Raw genomic sequence first — 17,226 nt, forward strand, 5'->3', positions numbered from 1 at the left:
GGTATGAACTTCTTTTCCCTTCCGTCTCAGATTTAGGCTTTCGTTGTAGCATTTTCTTGCCAACTTTTGATCTCCCCTTACCGTTGCTATTCCCGCTGAGGTCGGGAATTTCATGCAGAGGTGGGGAGTGGATACCACTGCTCCGAGTCGATTAAGGGTAGCTCTGCCGATCAAAGCGTTGTATGCTGACCCTACATCTATGACTATGAAGTCTATGCTCAGAGTCTTTGATTTTTCCCCTCTTCCAAAAGTGGTGTGAAGGGGCAAAAATCCTAGTGGTTTTATTGGCGTGTCCCCTAATCCGTATACGGTGTCGGGATAGGCTCTTAACTCCTTCTCATCTAACCCTAGTTTGTCGAAAGCAGGCTTGAAAAAGATGTCCGCCGAGCTTCCTTGGTCCACTAGGGTTCTGTGGAGATGGGCATTGGCTAGGATCATAGTTATTACTACTGGATCGTCATGTCCAGGGATTATTCCTTGCCCATCTTCTTTTGTGAACGAAATGGTAGGAAGGTCGGGTGACTCTTCCCCGACTTGGTAGACTCTTTTGAGATGTCTTTTGCGAGAAGATTTAGTAAGTCCCCCTCCCGCAAATCCTCCTGAGATCATATGAATATGCCTCTCTGGAGTCTGCGGTGGTGGGTCTCTTCTATCCATATCATCTCGCTTTCTCTTTCCATGACTGTCCGACCTTTCTATGATATATCTATGAAGCCGGCCTTCTCTAGCCAGCTTTTCTATCACATTCTTGAGGTCGTAGCAGTCGTTTGTGGAGTGACCATATATTTTATGGTACTCACAGTAATCGCTGCGCTTCCCCCTTTTTTATTTTTAATGGGTCTAGGGTAAAATTCTAAAATCTTAAATTATTAATTAATGGAATACTAAACAACCTGAAATTTCAATATTATTCTAAAAAAATTCATAGAATTTCTAAATAAGGTATTTTGACAACATTCCTCCACACTTTATATTTTCCTTTTTGAGATATATGTTTTATATGATTTTTTTTAGCAGACATATATTTTATGTGATTTGTAAAAAGTAATGACTAATGAGTAGCATTATTTAAAATAATAATTGGCACGCACCACAAGTCCAATGCAACCACGTGGGAAGGGGACCACGAGCCTGTATGTGATACCAAAATAGATTCATTATTTCGAAGTTACATCAATCTTTCATCGCTGATTCCGTTTGTCTTTTTTGCTTTTAAAAAAATATTAGAAAATAATTAAAAATTATTATTTTTAATCATTAATTATTAATATTTAAAATATAAAATAAAATATATTATTAAATTAAATAATAAGAAAAAGTCTAGGGACCATCAACTTTTGTATTTTTTGGTCAGCACTTAACCATCAAAATAAAAGTGAGTGATCTCTCATCATTAGATGTAATCTCATACTATTAAAAACACTATTAATAGTCAATTAATAATTACAAAATATCAAAATTACTGGCCTCCTAATATTTCTCAAATAATAATTAAGAATAGTAAATTCTAATAATAAGTATCTAGTATATATTTTCTTCGCTTTGTTTCTATTTTTTAAACAAATTCCAGGTTGCCTCGTCACGTAAATAAAAGGCGAAGCAAGATTGTTAAAATAATTTACAGTGCTTGATATATATGATCAATGATCAATGATTGATGGTTGTTATATATTGATCAAGATATAAATGGCTCATAAGGTATCTGTTTGGTGAGCAAGCAAAGAAAATAATCACGTGCAAATAATGCTTGGTTATAAGTTTTGTTACGGTGGGTAACCGGAGATTAATAGGATAGATGGCGTAGGTTGGCCCAATCGTCCGCGGATGGTAAACTCCGAGTTGGTTTACACGCTGGAGCCTCCTTCCGACTTGTATACGTGGGTGAATGGGGGGTGGTACCTGCAAAGACACTCCGATGCCTAAGTCAGCAAGGGTGTTAGCAGGTCTAGAGAGTATTGGGCTTAGAGATACCTGAGGGGTGTCAGTGTATTTATAGTGGTGAGCCAATAACTACCGTTGGAGTAGTGCCGTATCTTTAGGGTGTTAACCGTCCCATTATCTTAGGGAGGTCAAGATATGGTTTTATGAAGCGGTTAGAGAGATTTTAGGGGCGGTTACTCATTTGAATGAGTATTTATCCGCCAGCTAATCTCATGCCCGACTTCTTTAGAGTAAGTCGTGGTTGATACCGACTTCTTATGTGAAGGTCGGTACTTAGCTAGGCTTAATCCTTTGGACTAGGCCTTTTAGTTGGGCCTGGACCTTTGTTATTGAGCCAGGGTATGAACAAGTCTGTTTTTGATTTTTTTTCATACTTTCTTAGTTCTGTTTTGGAGTGTACTTTCAGAGGAGTATAAGAGTGATATTTTCTTGGCCTTTTGAGACCGAGTTCTTCCTTTTTCTTGGCTTCCCTTTCCCTCTCTTTAGTTGAGGGAGGGGGTCCAGGTCGCCAACTCAGGTCTCTTAATTTGGCGTTTTCCTCCATATTGATGTACTTTTCAGCTTGTTCCTGTACATCACTTAAAGAAACGGGATGTCTTTTAGATATGGATTACGAGAAGGGTCCTTCTCTAAGTCCATTGACTAGTCCCATTATGACTGCCTCTGTGGGCAGGTCTTGAATCTCCAAAGATGCTTTGTTGAATCTTTCCATATAGGTTCGTAAAGATTCTCCGACCTCCTGTTTTATTCCCAGGAGGCTCGGTGCATGTTTCACCTTGTCTTTCTGGATTGAGAACCTCATCAAAAACTTCCTTGAGAGGTCTTCAAAGCTAGTAACCGACCTCGGGGGGAGGCTATCGAACTACTTCATCGCTGCTTTCGATAAAGTGGTCGGAAAGGCCTTGCATCGCGTAGCGTCGGAAGCATCAGCTAGGTACATCCGACTTTTGAAGTTGCTCAGATGATGCTTTGGGTCCGTAGTTCCATCGTAGAGGTCCATATCAGGGCTTTTGAAGTTCTTCGGAACTTTAGCCCTCATTATGTCCTCGCTAAAGGGATTCTCTCCCCCTAAGGGTGGCTCTTCCTGTTCGTCACGGGAGTTGCGATTTTTGAGGGAGGATTCCAACTTTAAGAGTTTTCTTTCTAACTCTTTTCGTCGTTCCATCTCCTCTTTTAGGCTCTTTTCCGTTTCTTTTTGTCGCTCCCGCTCTTGTTCTAACTGTTCCAGGCGGCTGTGGACTAATCCCATGAGTTCCGTTACGTGGGATGGTCCTCCTTTTTCCGACTCATGCCCTTCCGAGGAGTTTACCTTCGGGTTTTTTACCCCGGAGGTGCCTTCTCTGTGCTGATTGTCAACTTCCTGGTGGAGGGCGAGGTCCGTATCGTTATTGCCTGTGTCCAGATTCTCTTGTTCCGAATCTGTCTCCACATGGCCTTCTTCGTGGGATCTGTCCGCCATCAAGGGATGATCTCTCGGGTCCCCGGCAACGGCGCCAATGTTACGGTGGGTAACCGGAGATTAATAGGATAGATGGCGTAGGTTGGCCCAATCGTCCGCGGATGGTAAACTCCGAGTTGGTTTACACGCTGGAGCCTCCTTCCGACTTGTATACGTGGGTGAATGGGGGGTGGTACCTGCAAAGACACTCCGATGCCTAAGTCAGCAAGGGTGTTAGCAGGTCTAGAGAGTATTGGGCTTAGAGATACCTGAGGGGTGTCAGTGTATTTATAGTGGTGAGCCAATAACCACCGTTGGAGTAGTGCCGTATCTTTAGGGTGTTAACCGTCCCATTATCTTAGGGAGGTTAAGATATGGCTTTATGAAGCGGTTAGAGAGATTTTAGGGGCGGTTTACTCATTTGAATGAGTGTTTATTTGCCAGCTAATCTCATGCCCGGCTTCTTTAGAGTAAGTCGAGGTTGTTACCGACTTCTTATGTGAAGGTCGGTACTTAGCTAGGCTTAATCCTTTGGACTAGGCCTTTTATTTGGACCTGGACCTTTGTTATTGGGCCAGGGTATGAACAAGTTTCATCTTTCATGTACTTGTCAGATATTCAACAATTTATATATGTATCTATATTAATAAATTTATACCTGTTATTCTTTTAAATAAAGAAAAATATTAATATAAGTAAAAGATAATTTTATATTGTATAATTATAAATTTTAAATTTATAAAAAATTTCTTATATATACGTAACATCCGCTAGATATATAATTATTGAAAAAGTATGAGAAAATAATAAATTTAGTGTTCAATGTGTACAATAAAAATAAAATTAATTATAATAAGTTAATAATTAATTTAATTAATTTTTAATAATTTTAAATTTTAAATAAATAAAAATTTGGTTACGAAAAAATTACATATTCCTCCATTTTACCCGTACGCCGATTTGGCAATGGACCTCCATGAAGAACTCCAAAAATTAAAGATCATCGTCGGAGCCCGCCCCTGAGCTCTACCCTGACCTTGTCGCACTCAACGTCGTCCCCTCCATCGTCGATCTCCTCAACCACGACAAACTGACATCGCCATCGATGTCGTTCCGCTCCTCCAGGACCTCATTGACGAGGATGTCCTCGACCACAATGATGAACCGGCTAAGATTTTAGTTGATGCTTTGATAGAGAACAGTGTTTTCGAGCTCTTGGTGCAAATTCTCCATCGGATTAACGATTATAATCTTGACGACTCAGTCGCAGTTTATGCGACGCTCTCAATGATAGAGAATCTGATCCATGTGAAGTTGACAGTTACAAAGTTAGTTTGCGAGAAGACGAAGCTGATGTAGTGGCTGTTCGGGAAGATTAATGTATGAGTATTCCAGTGAAATTAAATTAACAAGCTCCGTAATTAGATATTCAATTCACTAGGTATGTAGATGATTATTTTAATGTATATACAATTAACAAATAGTAAATTGTCATTTTATTAAGTAGTTAGATGATTATTTTAATAACTATATGGATGGTTATTTTTTGGTGGTCGGTGAAAGAAACTGCTAACTCCGGAGAAATGAGAAGATTAATGAGGGTGGGGTAGCAGACGGTTTGGGAGCGGATGGTGCTTGGATAAATTTTTTGAAATAATTGTTTGTTTTTTTTTTATATATTAAATCAAATTTAAAATCTATTGTACACGTTGTCAAGATTATTCATTGTCTCTTTAACAGAATTTGTAATTATTTATATAGAAATTTGAGATAAATACTTTTATTAAAAGTGGTGTATACATTGTCAAGATTACTCATTATCTCCTTAATCCCTCTAGTATTTCTCGTTCTGAAATATTAATCAGTATTAATATTTTTGTGATATATATATATATATGAAAGAGGATCCATGGTATGGCAGTATGGCGTTGCGTGGTGCGTGTTGCTATAAATAGTTGAAGCTGCTGCTGCAATTAACGTCACATGAAACCTTACACCTTCATTCTCTCTTCTCTCTCTTCGCTCAAATTAATTAAAAGTTAAAACTACTCGCAAAGCTTGCCTTGCTTCTTCCACCGTTTCAATTTCGTCATTCCGCAGCCATGAATGTTATGATGCCTTCACTGGCTGCTACGACGCCGCAAGGTCACAAAATTCAGCCCCCTTTTCCTTTTCTTAATTTTGAACGTAATTAAGTAAACGAATTAATTGACGTTAATGTGATTGTATGCATGGACGAAGTGGTTAATTACTGAATGTGGTTATGATGATTATGAATGAAGATAATAGAGGTGGTGGTAGAGATGAACGGTGCGTTCAGAGAAGCTATTGGATTGAGCATTCTGCAGATTTGTCGGTGGAGTCAATGATGCTCGATTCAAACGCCTCTGATCTCGACAAGGAAGAAAGACCCGAAGTAACTGCTTCTCTTCCTTCATTCCCTACCTTCATTTCTCTCTATTCGTTTTCCTTAATTATCTTTAATCTCAATTTTTATATAAATATAAGCATGCTGTTGAATAATATAACTTTTACATTGTCAATATGCAACATTTAAACTTAAATAAAAACAGGAAACATTGGGGCAAATAATGAATAAATATACAAGAGTACAGAGTGATGCGTTTTAACTTTTAAGTAAACACACAAAAATATGTTATATGTGTTCTTATGCTTGTATATTTTGGGATGTAAACTTATGCCTTTATTATTTCTATCTATAACCAATTATACGGATTATTAATTTTCAACAGCTGTACACTTTCTTCTTATGTTTATATTGCTGGAAACATATTACGTACTATCATTCACAATTTTGTAGCTTTTATCTTTGATTGTTAACTGGCCTGGTCCCCAACACTTTGTTAAGTATTTTCATTTTGTTCATTTTTATAGCCAACACTTGTATAAAAACAACTTTTTTTTTAACTGCTTTATTTGGCCGCGATTAAAAAACGTAGGTTAATAATAAAAATATAAATTATAAATAAAATTGAAGATCTAAGAGAAAAAATAATTATATTAATTATTCTAACTAATAATAATTCAAACGATACTAAATTTCTTAAATTAATATAAAATAATTTTTTTAAAATTTTAATTTCACAATAAACTTTATTCAAAAAAATAAAAAATAAATAAGAATTATTAGACTACAAATAAAACAATCAACAATAAAAATTAGTAAATTAAAATATAAATCTTTAAAAATTAAATAAAAATATTATTAAAAGAATTATAAAAATGATAAATAAATACTAAACTTGTAAAAAATTATTAAATTCACAAAATAAGAAAAAGTATTAAAACATTAATGAACTAAAAGCAGAAAAATAATATTATAAAATTTATAAAAGATAATAAAAATAAAACAGTCCTCTAATAAAATATTTGTTAAAAATTTAAATTCTAAACAAATTAAAAAATTAGCATCAAAGTCGAATTAACAATATCAAGAATATAACAAATTAATTAACAACACTTTTTAATAAAAATAATACTTTTTATTTATATCACGTGTCAAAAAATTTAATACATGACAATTTATTCAATAAACAAGATCAATTGTCTTTATTTAAACATATTTTAAACATTTTTATCTGAATCTCTACTAAATTTTATAGTTATTTTTGCTTTATATGTCAATTTATATATATAATGGAATTTTATTTTTTTGTGTACGACGTGAATCGCTACACTTATTTATCTGTAAAAGTCATATTAATTTTCAACATATTACTTACTAGGGTTTAGCTAATATATTGATATTACTATTAGTAAAAAAGTAAAAATTTTAAAACTTTTATCTTCATAGATACACAATAAATATTTAGAAAGTTAAACTTTGTGTCTTTTTTAATAAAAAATTTTATAATTGATAATTTAAGAACACATGCTAATTAAATCCTACTTACATATCATTCACAGTTTTATATATGACAAGGAAAACCATAAGTATTTAGTTATTTACCCACATTGAAGCCATATTATAATATTTACCTTATATTCATCTTATTTCTATGAAAGAAAATTAAAAATGCATATCTTGGCATTTATCTACATCCATATCAGTAACGGTATTTAATATGAAATATAAATTGCTGTACGCCTAATAGCTTGGTCTACGTACATGTATGATAATAACATTTTTGTGTATTACATGTGAATTTATTATGTTCTGTCATTTATATCATTATATGACATTGCAGTATTAAACTTTGGTAACACAAATTGAATAATATATAGTGAAATAAAACAGTATAGCACTGATATATTAATATTACTAATCATCAAGACGCTGAATTAGCTTTTTAATATTATTGTCTGGTTCATGGTACAGTTGAGGTTGCTATGGCATGAGACATGTATACTGAACAAACAAAAGGACCCAGTAGAAAGTGCTTAAAAAAACAACTAAATGTTTGCACTCTTCCTCCTTTTAGGATTTATTATTTTAGGCTAACAAGCTGTATCTATCAATCTTTCTGTGCCAAATAATGATAAAATCTTAATTTGTGATGATGAAAAATAATTAAAAAAAAGTGCTGGTTGAAAGTTATTTTAATTTATTTTTCAATAAATATACTGTGTAAAAGCATTGAAAACTTCAAAACTTTAAATTTTCAATAAAATATTTTCTTATTTAACACTTTAATAGTTTAATAAGTGCCCTGAGACTAGAAGACATGTCATTTATTGAGAGAACAAATAGTTATTATCATCTATTTTGCTGGTAATTATAATTTGAGCTATAGTTCCTTCTTTTATTTTTTCTTGACTTGATTATTCGGCAGCTTTCATTTTAGATAATTGAAACAGCATAGGATGAGACTGAGTCTTGCAAACTTCCTTGTGTACCATTTTTCTGTCATAGTGATTTATCCTTTGACCATCTTTTCTTTATTTTTCAGTTGTTATGTAACTCATCTATTTTTTAACTCACATTACTTAGGTACTGTCTCTATTACCAGCATATGAAGGAAAATCAGTTTTAGAGCTGGGAGCAGGTATTGGAAGATTTACAGGTGAATTGGCCAAGAAAGCTGGCCAGCTGCTTGCAGTGGACTTCATTGAGAGTGCAATCAAGAAGGTAACTATTGTCTCTTACCACACTGTACATTTATGGCTGATACAAGTAAAACTTTTGGTTCATGAATATTTTTCTTTCATCTTGCTAAATAATATTTCTGCAGAATGAAAGCATTAATGGACACCAGAAGAATGTCAAGTTCATGTGTGCTGATGTCACATCCCCAAACTTGCATATTTCTGAAGGATCAATTGATTTGATATTCTCAAATTGGTTGCTTATGTATCTTTCAGATAAAGAGGTGAGCTATTGAATTTCACTTGTAGATTGTCATAAATTTTGTTCTACTGCTGTTTTGTGAAAGAAAGCTATTGAATCATTGACACAGAAAGCTATTGAATCATTGTCACACTTTTTTCTTATCTGTGTTGTATTATGGCTTGGTTAAGGCTTTTATTTTCCCCTGGCTCATCTCAGGTTGAGAATCTAGCTGAAAGGATGATCAAATGGTTAAAGGTTGGTGGATATATATTCTTCAGGGAATCTTGTTTCCATCAATCTGGAGATTCCAAGAGAAAATACAACCCAACTCACTACAGGGAACCCAGATTTTACACGAAGGTTTGTTCTGAAAGTAACTATTACTTCCCTTGAACCATTTACTTGAATAAATATGAAGTTGACATTGATTTTGAAATCAAATGGAAAGTCTTGGCTTGTATTTTAGAGAATGGACCTTCATATTAAATAAAAGTACCTTTGTGCAGCATAATTGATATTATTCAAAATGTTCAATTGCATAATTAGTGTCATATAAAAGGTCTCCCTCCCGTTTTTCATGCAGGTATATAAAGAGTGCCATATGAATGATGAAACAGGGGATTCCTATGAGCTTTCCCTTGTTGGCTGTAAATGCATTGGAGCTTATGTCAGAAATAAGAAGAATCAAAACCAGGCAACAGAGCTGCCTTTCTATTTATCTAATTTTAGCTTGATCAGTTAGCTGAAACTACATGACTTATTTATTTTTTATGTTTTTAATTAATACGTGACAACTCCTTTTATGCAGATTTGCTGGATATGGAAAAAAGTCAGGTCACAAGATGATAAAGGGTTCCAGAGGTTCTTAGACAGTGTGGAGTACAGTCATAAGGATATCTTAAGATATGAGCATGTTTATGGCCAAGGTTTTGTGAGCACAGGAGGACTTGGTATGTCTTGAATCTTGATATTGTTGGGTATACAAAGATGGTTTCAAGACACGATTAGATCGCTTTCTTTAGAGAGATATTTGTCTCCACACTTTGTTGCTATAGGGTTGATGACAATACTCTCCCACGATACAATAAAACCAATGAATTTCTTAATTAACAATAATAAAATTTCTTAACTCTCTTGAACAAGAAAATTAAAAGCACACTTTTTAATATTACAAATTTATAAATATATTTACCTTTCTCTCCTCATATCTTGTAATCCTATAAAGATTTTTTTTCATTCCCTTCAGTTGACATGGAAGACTAAAAGGTTTGATGTTTGCTTGCCAAGTAAAATCAATTCATTACAAAGATGGATGGAAGCTGAAATATATAACATCACATTAAAATGATTAATTCCCTGACTAAGGAGATAGCAAATCCTACATTTCCCGACCTCTTATTCTTAATTCAGTGCTCTTTAGCTTTTTGTCATCATATTTTGCTCTTGGATTGGTTAATATATACTATCTCTGTTTTAGAATAACAGTAAATAATGAACAAAGTGATACAGTAACGGATAATGTGTATATTGATTTTCTAATGCATGACTTTATGCAAATTGACTGTTATTTTAAATCAGAAAGATTATCATACTTAGGACACTGTCTCTTTCAGAAGAATGTCAAAGTCTATTGTGCTAATTTGTCACCTATTTATTTTAGGAATCAGGTTGATCATAGCTTTCTGATATTTCTAATATATGGTTGCTTATTGCTTGAGCAGAAACAACAAAGGAAATTGTTTCAAAGTTGGGACTGAAACCGGGTCAGAAAGTATTGGATGTCGGTTGTGGTACCGGAGGAGGTGACATTTACATGGCTGAAAATTTTGATGTTGATGTTGTTGGGATTGATCTCTCCATAAATATGATTTCTCTTGCCATTGAACGTGTCATTGGACTCAAATGCACGGTTGAATTTGAATGTGCCGACTGCACCAGAAAAACATATCCCAAGAATACATTTGATGTAATCTACACTCGTGATGCCATGTTACACATCAAAGTAAGGAACCATCTTTGGTGTTTTAATAAGAACTTGTATTATGTGTAAATATATCATATGGGATACCATGTAAACAAAACACTCCATCTACTATTAATTAGGATGTGACGAATCTAAGTGGGATTGACATCTCATTCAATGGTGCATGAAGTATAAGTCAGCATGATGTCCCATAACAAAATATATAGACATATCGTTCTTCAATTAGAAAACAATCTATGTAATTCAAAGGATCAGGGAGGTATCACTAAATGCTAAAATTTGGGGATGACAAAAAATATATATATTTAGCTCATTCAGTGCTCATGGTTGAGATTTTGATGAGTATATTTTAGAACAGTGAGATCAAACTTAAGTTTTATCAAATAAATTGTAGTTCTAGATTTTAGTTTGATCGATATTTTTTTTTTTTTGAGTCTGCTTGAAATATTCTTTCCTTTCATTTCTGAAGCTTATCCTCAGCTATTTTCTGTGGTTTAATGCAGGATAAACCGACACTGTTTGAATCATTTTATAAGTGGTTGAAGCATGGAGGTACACTTCTAATTACTGATTATTGCAAACGAGCTGGAAGCATATCATTAGAATGTGAAGAATACATTAAAAAAGGAGGATATTATATCCATGACATGGAAGCATATTATCAGGTATGGTAGCATACTGTAAGATATTAGTGACAACATAATTTATTCTTGCCTACATTTATTTTAAGACATGTCCCTTGTTTCCTACACAGATGCTTAAGAATGCTGGATTCGATGATGTAATTGCTGAGGACCAAACAGAATTGGTTTGTCAAATACTACAATTTACTTTCTTTGACATTTAATCAAATTGTTCTTCTGAAGATACAATAAAATTGTTACTTGTGTGATTTCAGTTCATGAAAACACTACAACAGGAGCTAAATGCCCTTGAGAACAAGAAACATTATTTCATTGATGAATTCTCTGAGGTGAGTTCCTTAGGGTGTATTTATTAGTTGAGATCATGAAAAGGAAGGGAAGACAGGGAGGGGCTAGGAGAGTGAAACTGACTCGATTTTATTCATCAAGCCATTCCTTTTCTCCCTTTCCTTCCAAGATCCTAACTCTCAGAGGAACACTTATAAAGTTATATATTTTCGCATAAGACTTAGGTGCTGATTATTTAAATATAATTGTTTCTCATTTCGAAACATTGATGACTGGAATCACTAATTACAGGAAGACTACAATGAAATTGTTGAGAGATGGAGGGCCAAGCAGATTAGAGGTGCAGCTGGGGAGCAGAAATGGGGCTTGTTCATTGCCAAGAAAAAATGATACTTATTTATCATGATATGTCATGTTATAGCCATTTTTAATTCTATGTGACTAAAGATTTCCCTTTGATATAGTTTGGATATTATTTTGTTGTTATTTGTATATTTAGATGGACAAAATCTTTGTGGGTTTAGCACCAGGAGAAAAGCTTTTTATGCCCCCCTCTTCTGCTTGAATGTGACGTTAACTTCATTTTATGAGTTCTAATTCTATGCTAAAAATCAATTTCAATATCCTGTTTTCAATTGTTTCGGCTTTAATAAAATTGGCCACCTTCAAAAGTAGCTGTGAATCAGAGATGGTAGAATACAGTAGAAACTATAATCAGTTCTATGCTAAGAATGGTTCTTTTTTATTCACATTTTGTTTATTATAAAAGTAGAAAATGTGCTTCTCACTGAATGCACTTCAATGTGAAGCAAAAATGTTGTTTGTATGAGACGTACGTTTGACATCCCTCAAAAGGTAAAACAAACAAGCTTGAATGATTTGGTTTTGGATTCTTCCTGGGGTTTTAGAATTAACAGAGGGGTTTTAGAAATTGCAACTGAACCAAACTTGTTAAATAGTATAGAGAAAGTGTGATCCCAGAAAGAAAGAGCTAAGGTTATTCTTCTATACTAGCTGTTAAATATTTATAAGGCTAGCCATTATTCATATTTTTCTTCATTCAAATACAAGCCAACTCTTGTTTTTATGCTGGATGCTTAAACAATTAAGCACTGGTTTCATCCGAGAAGTGTTGGAAGAAGCAAATTCATTATGTGCCTCAACAAATTAGCTGATCATTCCAATAAGTAAAGAACAAAATGAATTGATCAATATTCAATATTACCCTTTTCCTTTGCACATATCTAACAATTCAACCTCATAGACATGCATGGGGTTCAGCTTCCTACGACAATTCTATTACAACTAAGAAATGACAGAGAACAGCATACCAACATAACTAACGAACTTCGGGACCCTCGGTCAGCCTGTTTCTTTGTCTTCTTTTATGCTTGAAATCTTCGGGACCAGCTAGACTAGTAGAAGACGAATTCATCTCCTCTAGAAGCTCTTTTGCCAACTCAACCTTTCCTGATTTGTTTAAATTATTGATTAGCGATCGATAGATGTATATTGAAGGGAGGATCCCCTTCAGTTTCATCTCCCTGAAGCATTTCAAAGATTCCTCAGCATTTCCTGATCTGCCGAAACTCTCAATTAATGCAGTATATGTAAGCAAATCTGGTTCGATGCCATTCTCACTCATTTCCTTAAAATACACAATACACATGTCTGTTCTTCCAGCCTTCCGCAATCCATTCAATACAGTATTATAAGAAACAATATCCGGGGCAAAACCAGCTTTCTTCATGGTTGCAAACACATCAAGCATTTCATCCACACGACCTGTACGGCCCAATATATCTAGAACAATATTATATGTGACCAAGTCAAGACTATAGTTATGACTCTTAAGATAATCAAATATCACCAAGGCCTTATCCTTCTGTCCACTTTTGGCAAGGGCGAAAATGATCTTGTTTACAAATGATGTACTCGAACAAGTTATTTCTGATACTTCTTCAATGAATCTGAGTAGCTCGATACAACCATTGGCTTTTGTGAAAGCCTGGGCAAAACTAAGACATGAAGCTGCACTTGGGGATTTAGAGGACAGCAATAATTTCTTGAAGGCTTGACACGAAAGGTCTATGTCATTCTTCTGACTTGCCTCTGCTAAGAAGACAATATACACATTAGGGGGAACAGAAATGTTCCTGTCTTGTAAAGCTTGTAGCATTTGACTCACAGCAGAAAGATTTCCAATCTTGCACATCTTATCAATATATGCAGCATAACCTTTGACACTTGATGCTGCCGCATTTTCAATTGTGGCATGAAATTCCTTCAAGACTTTCTCCGCTACTATCTCTTTGTCAGGAGATGCCGCTGTTGAAAAAAACTAAAAATTCCCAATGAATTAAGTTTTGCTGATTAAAATCAGACAGATTCAAAAGAGATTGACTGAGAATTGAGACCAGAAATGATATATAACTACATTGGGAAGAGAGTCATCACTAATTAGACTAATTAATTGTATGGTTTTCATGAAAAGATTGTTAAACTAATGGTAGTCCAAGACAATAATAACATGTGAAAACTATTTGTATCCAGCTGCATTTATCCACTAAGCCAAGACACAAAGACGCAAAATTATTACATGGAGACAGACATTGTGTTCTGAAATATTGATTTAGTGTATTTTATATCTTTCTTGACAAAAAAGACACAAAAATACTAATAAAAAACACAACTTATTTTTTTATTTTTTCTTTTATTTTTCTTATTAATTTTTTGTAATTACATTTTTTATTATTATATTTTTCTTCCTGAAGCTTTTGTGTGAAAAAACTGAGAGTAAATTGGACTTTTTATATTTAGTTTATATCAAACAAAATACAAAAATACTAATTTTTGTCTTTTTAATGCCTTGTCTTGTTCTCTTTTCAAAACCAATCACAACCCAAATAACACTTTAAATTAGCTGAACAAACATTAGCAGCACTATTCCAAAACCACAAATGCTATACTTGACATTAGGTTAATCTCATTGGATCAAATCCTTTATTTCATTTTACTTTTAATGTCCCAATCATCACAGTTTATGTGTACTCTTGCAGTGCAGAATATGTAAAAAACAAGACTTTCCAATAATTCAGAGAGCAGTGACTACTTCTTCAAAATGAAATTATGAACTTGAATACAAAAATGAAAACAATTAGGAACGGGGAGAAGGTACCAACCAAAGGGTAAGAGGAGGAGAGTGGAAGGTGGAAGGTGAGGGCGGAGTGAAAACGAGACACAGAGAGAACAAGTTGTTGCTGCTGCAGCTGCTGTAGAGAATAAGAAAGGAACCTCGAAGTTGTTATATTTGAAGCAATCGATAACATCATCAATGAGCAAAGATTCAAACATGTAGAGTGCAGATTTTGGTACAAGTATGAGAACAACCATTTGGGGGTTCCCACACTATGTGCTCTGCTACGATACCAAGGTTTTTGCCTTCTCCCTTCTCCCTTCTCCCTTCTCACTTCACATTCCCATACCCTCGCACTCAAAATTAATATGTTTTATCTTTATCAAGGTTCTGAGAACCGGACCAATCATCGAACCGTTCTAATCACTGGTTCACTGGTTTAACCGGTCCAACTGTGGTTCAACCGAAAAAAGCCATTTTAGAATAAAATAATAAATAAATTATAAATATACATCCTAAAGTATAATTATAGCTTTTGGTGAAGATTTTCCTACTAATCTAGTACGGTCAACAAGCAACAAACTTATAAGATGTAAAACTGATTTCACTCCAAAATGGCTTCTTCTTCTAAACTAACATCAAGTGAAATGGCTTCTGCTTCGCGTTTGTCCAATCCAAAATTCCAAATATATCTCTCAATTGATTTAGTGCAGCAATCTGAAATAAGTTGTAAACATATTAATGAGTGTTTACACAGATCAAGTTTCCATCTCAAACCAATAACAACTTTTAGAGTAATGAATATCATGCTTTTTAGCACAAAGTTATGTGGCTTTGCTTGACTAAATGCTGATTAATGAAAACAAGAGACTAAACAGAGCCAAGAATCAAGAACAATCAGCATCCAGCAACAAACATTATAAAACAAGCATAAAGTAACCACACTAAACCTGAAATCAATAAAGATAAACAAAAATAAAAAATTTTCAATAATGATTTGATTTCTAATTTTTGCCACAGCAAGAAAATTTCAACAAAAATTTTTGAAACTGAAAAAACAGCAGCAGCACAAAATCAATGAGCAGAAGCACAAAACCAGTAAAACACTATCAGAGCCATCGAGCAATTATAAACAGCCACAGCACAATGAAAAATCAAAAAATATGAACCAGTAAAAACAGCCCAAGCCACAGAAATTATAAACAGCCACAGCACAATGAAAAATAAAAAAATATGAACCAGTAAAAACAGCCTAAGCCACAGAAATCAATGAAAATAAAAAAATATGAACCAGTAAAAACAGCCTAATCCACAGAAATTTAAAACAGCCACAGCCACAGAACATGAGCAAATATGAACAAAAAAATTAGGAGCCATCAGCAACTGGTGAACCAGTAAAACACTATCAGAGCCATCGAGCAATAGAAAACACTAAAACAGAGTAAAAGAGTAAGTATTAGGTGTTCTGGTTGATACAAATGATATAACAGAGTAAGTTTATTTTAATACACATGATTTAACAGAGTAACAGAGCAATCAGAAGTTCAAAACAATTAGATACAAATTTGCAAATTTGTAAAATTTCACCCATCAGCAACCAGCAAATTCAAGAGTACAAGACAGATCCATCAACAACAGGAAATTACAATTTACAAAACATTCAGAACCAAACTTCAAACCAAGACCAAAGAAGAAGAATTGAAGAAAAATGGAACAAAAATTGAAGAAGAATACCGAAGAAGAAGACCGAAGAACAACAATTTCGGAACTTCAAACCAAGAAGACCGAGCCCTCAGTGAAGATGAAGACGAGAAGCCACTAACCTGGGTTCCGTGCCGAGAAGCCAGCAAAGATGAAGAGGACGTGCCGAGCAACTGGGTTCTGGACACGGGGAAGAGGAAGAAGCGGCGGCGCTGAGGACCTGGGGACGGCGGCGGCGCTGACGACCTGGGACCGGCGGCGGCGAAGAAGGGATAGGGTTCCCTTTGCTTCAGAGTTCAGAGTTCTCCAGTCCAGGGTGAGTGAGTGACGAATGAATTGGGGGAACAAGTGGGGTTGGTTCGCACTTCAAGGATCTGTTATTATTTTTTTTTTTCACAAATAAAAAACGGCGTCGTTTTATTCGAACCGGTCGATTACTGATCCGATTCAACCGATCGATTCTCAATCGATCCGACGATTTTTGAACGGTTTTTTTTTTCAACGGTTTTGAATAATGGATCGAACCGTTTATATTAGCAGTTAAATTGATTTGACCAATCAGTTCGATACGATTTTTAGAATCATGATTTTTTTTTTATTAAATCCTTACTTATTTAAAATAAGAGTAAGGTGACAAATTAGTTCTAAAGGATTTATATTTTAGATAAAATAATTTTTAAAAAATAAAATATTAATAAAATTTTTAGAATAAAAAATATAAATATATTATTTTTAAATTAATTTTTATGATTAGAGTAAAAAATTTTAATTTAAACTAATTTATTTATATTTATTATCGTAAAA

At 34.1% G+C, this 17,226-nt stretch overlaps 2 protein-coding genes across 2 annotated transcripts in view; one reads left to right on the plus strand and one right to left on the minus strand.

Annotated features, from left to right (window-relative positions):
* The first annotated feature begins 5,296 nt into the window (after positions 1-5,296).
* LOC107490634 (phosphomethylethanolamine N-methyltransferase) lies at positions 5,297-12,206 on the plus strand. The gene is made up of 12 exons (XM_016111430.3): positions 5,297-5,524; positions 5,662-5,795; positions 8,331-8,468; positions 8,572-8,709; positions 8,886-9,029; positions 9,253-9,363; positions 9,478-9,619; positions 10,391-10,671; positions 11,157-11,318; positions 11,408-11,461; positions 11,552-11,626; positions 11,877-12,206. The coding sequence occupies exons 1-12, from the start codon at positions 5,482-5,484 to the stop codon at positions 11,973-11,975; spliced, it is 1,521 nt and encodes a 506-aa protein (XP_015966916.1). The 5' UTR covers positions 5,297-5,481; the 3' UTR covers positions 11,976-12,206.
* A 529-nt stretch (positions 12,207-12,735) lies between these two features.
* The window catches only part of LOC107490495 (pentatricopeptide repeat-containing protein At1g11900), a 6,644-nt gene continuing 2,153 nt past the window's right edge, over positions 12,736-17,226 (minus strand). Inside the window, exons 2-5 of the mRNA XM_016111272.3 lie at positions 16,545-16,786; positions 15,359-15,438; positions 14,768-14,857; positions 12,736-13,926 (exon numbers count right to left, since the gene is read on the minus strand). Of these exons, the coding sequence (XP_015966758.1) occupies positions 12,925-13,926; positions 14,768-14,857; positions 15,359-15,438; positions 16,545-16,786 (1,414 nt within the window). The 3' untranslated portion in view covers positions 12,736-12,924. The remainder of the gene's footprint in view (positions 13,927-14,767; positions 14,858-15,358; positions 15,439-16,544; positions 16,787-17,226) is intronic.

Source organism: Arachis duranensis, chromosome 5 (genome assembly GCF_000817695.3).
Source record: "Arachis duranensis cultivar V14167 chromosome 5, aradu.V14167.gnm2.J7QH, whole genome shotgun sequence".
In the NCBI taxonomy this organism is placed as follows: domain Eukaryota; kingdom Viridiplantae; phylum Streptophyta; class Magnoliopsida; order Fabales; family Fabaceae; genus Arachis; species Arachis duranensis.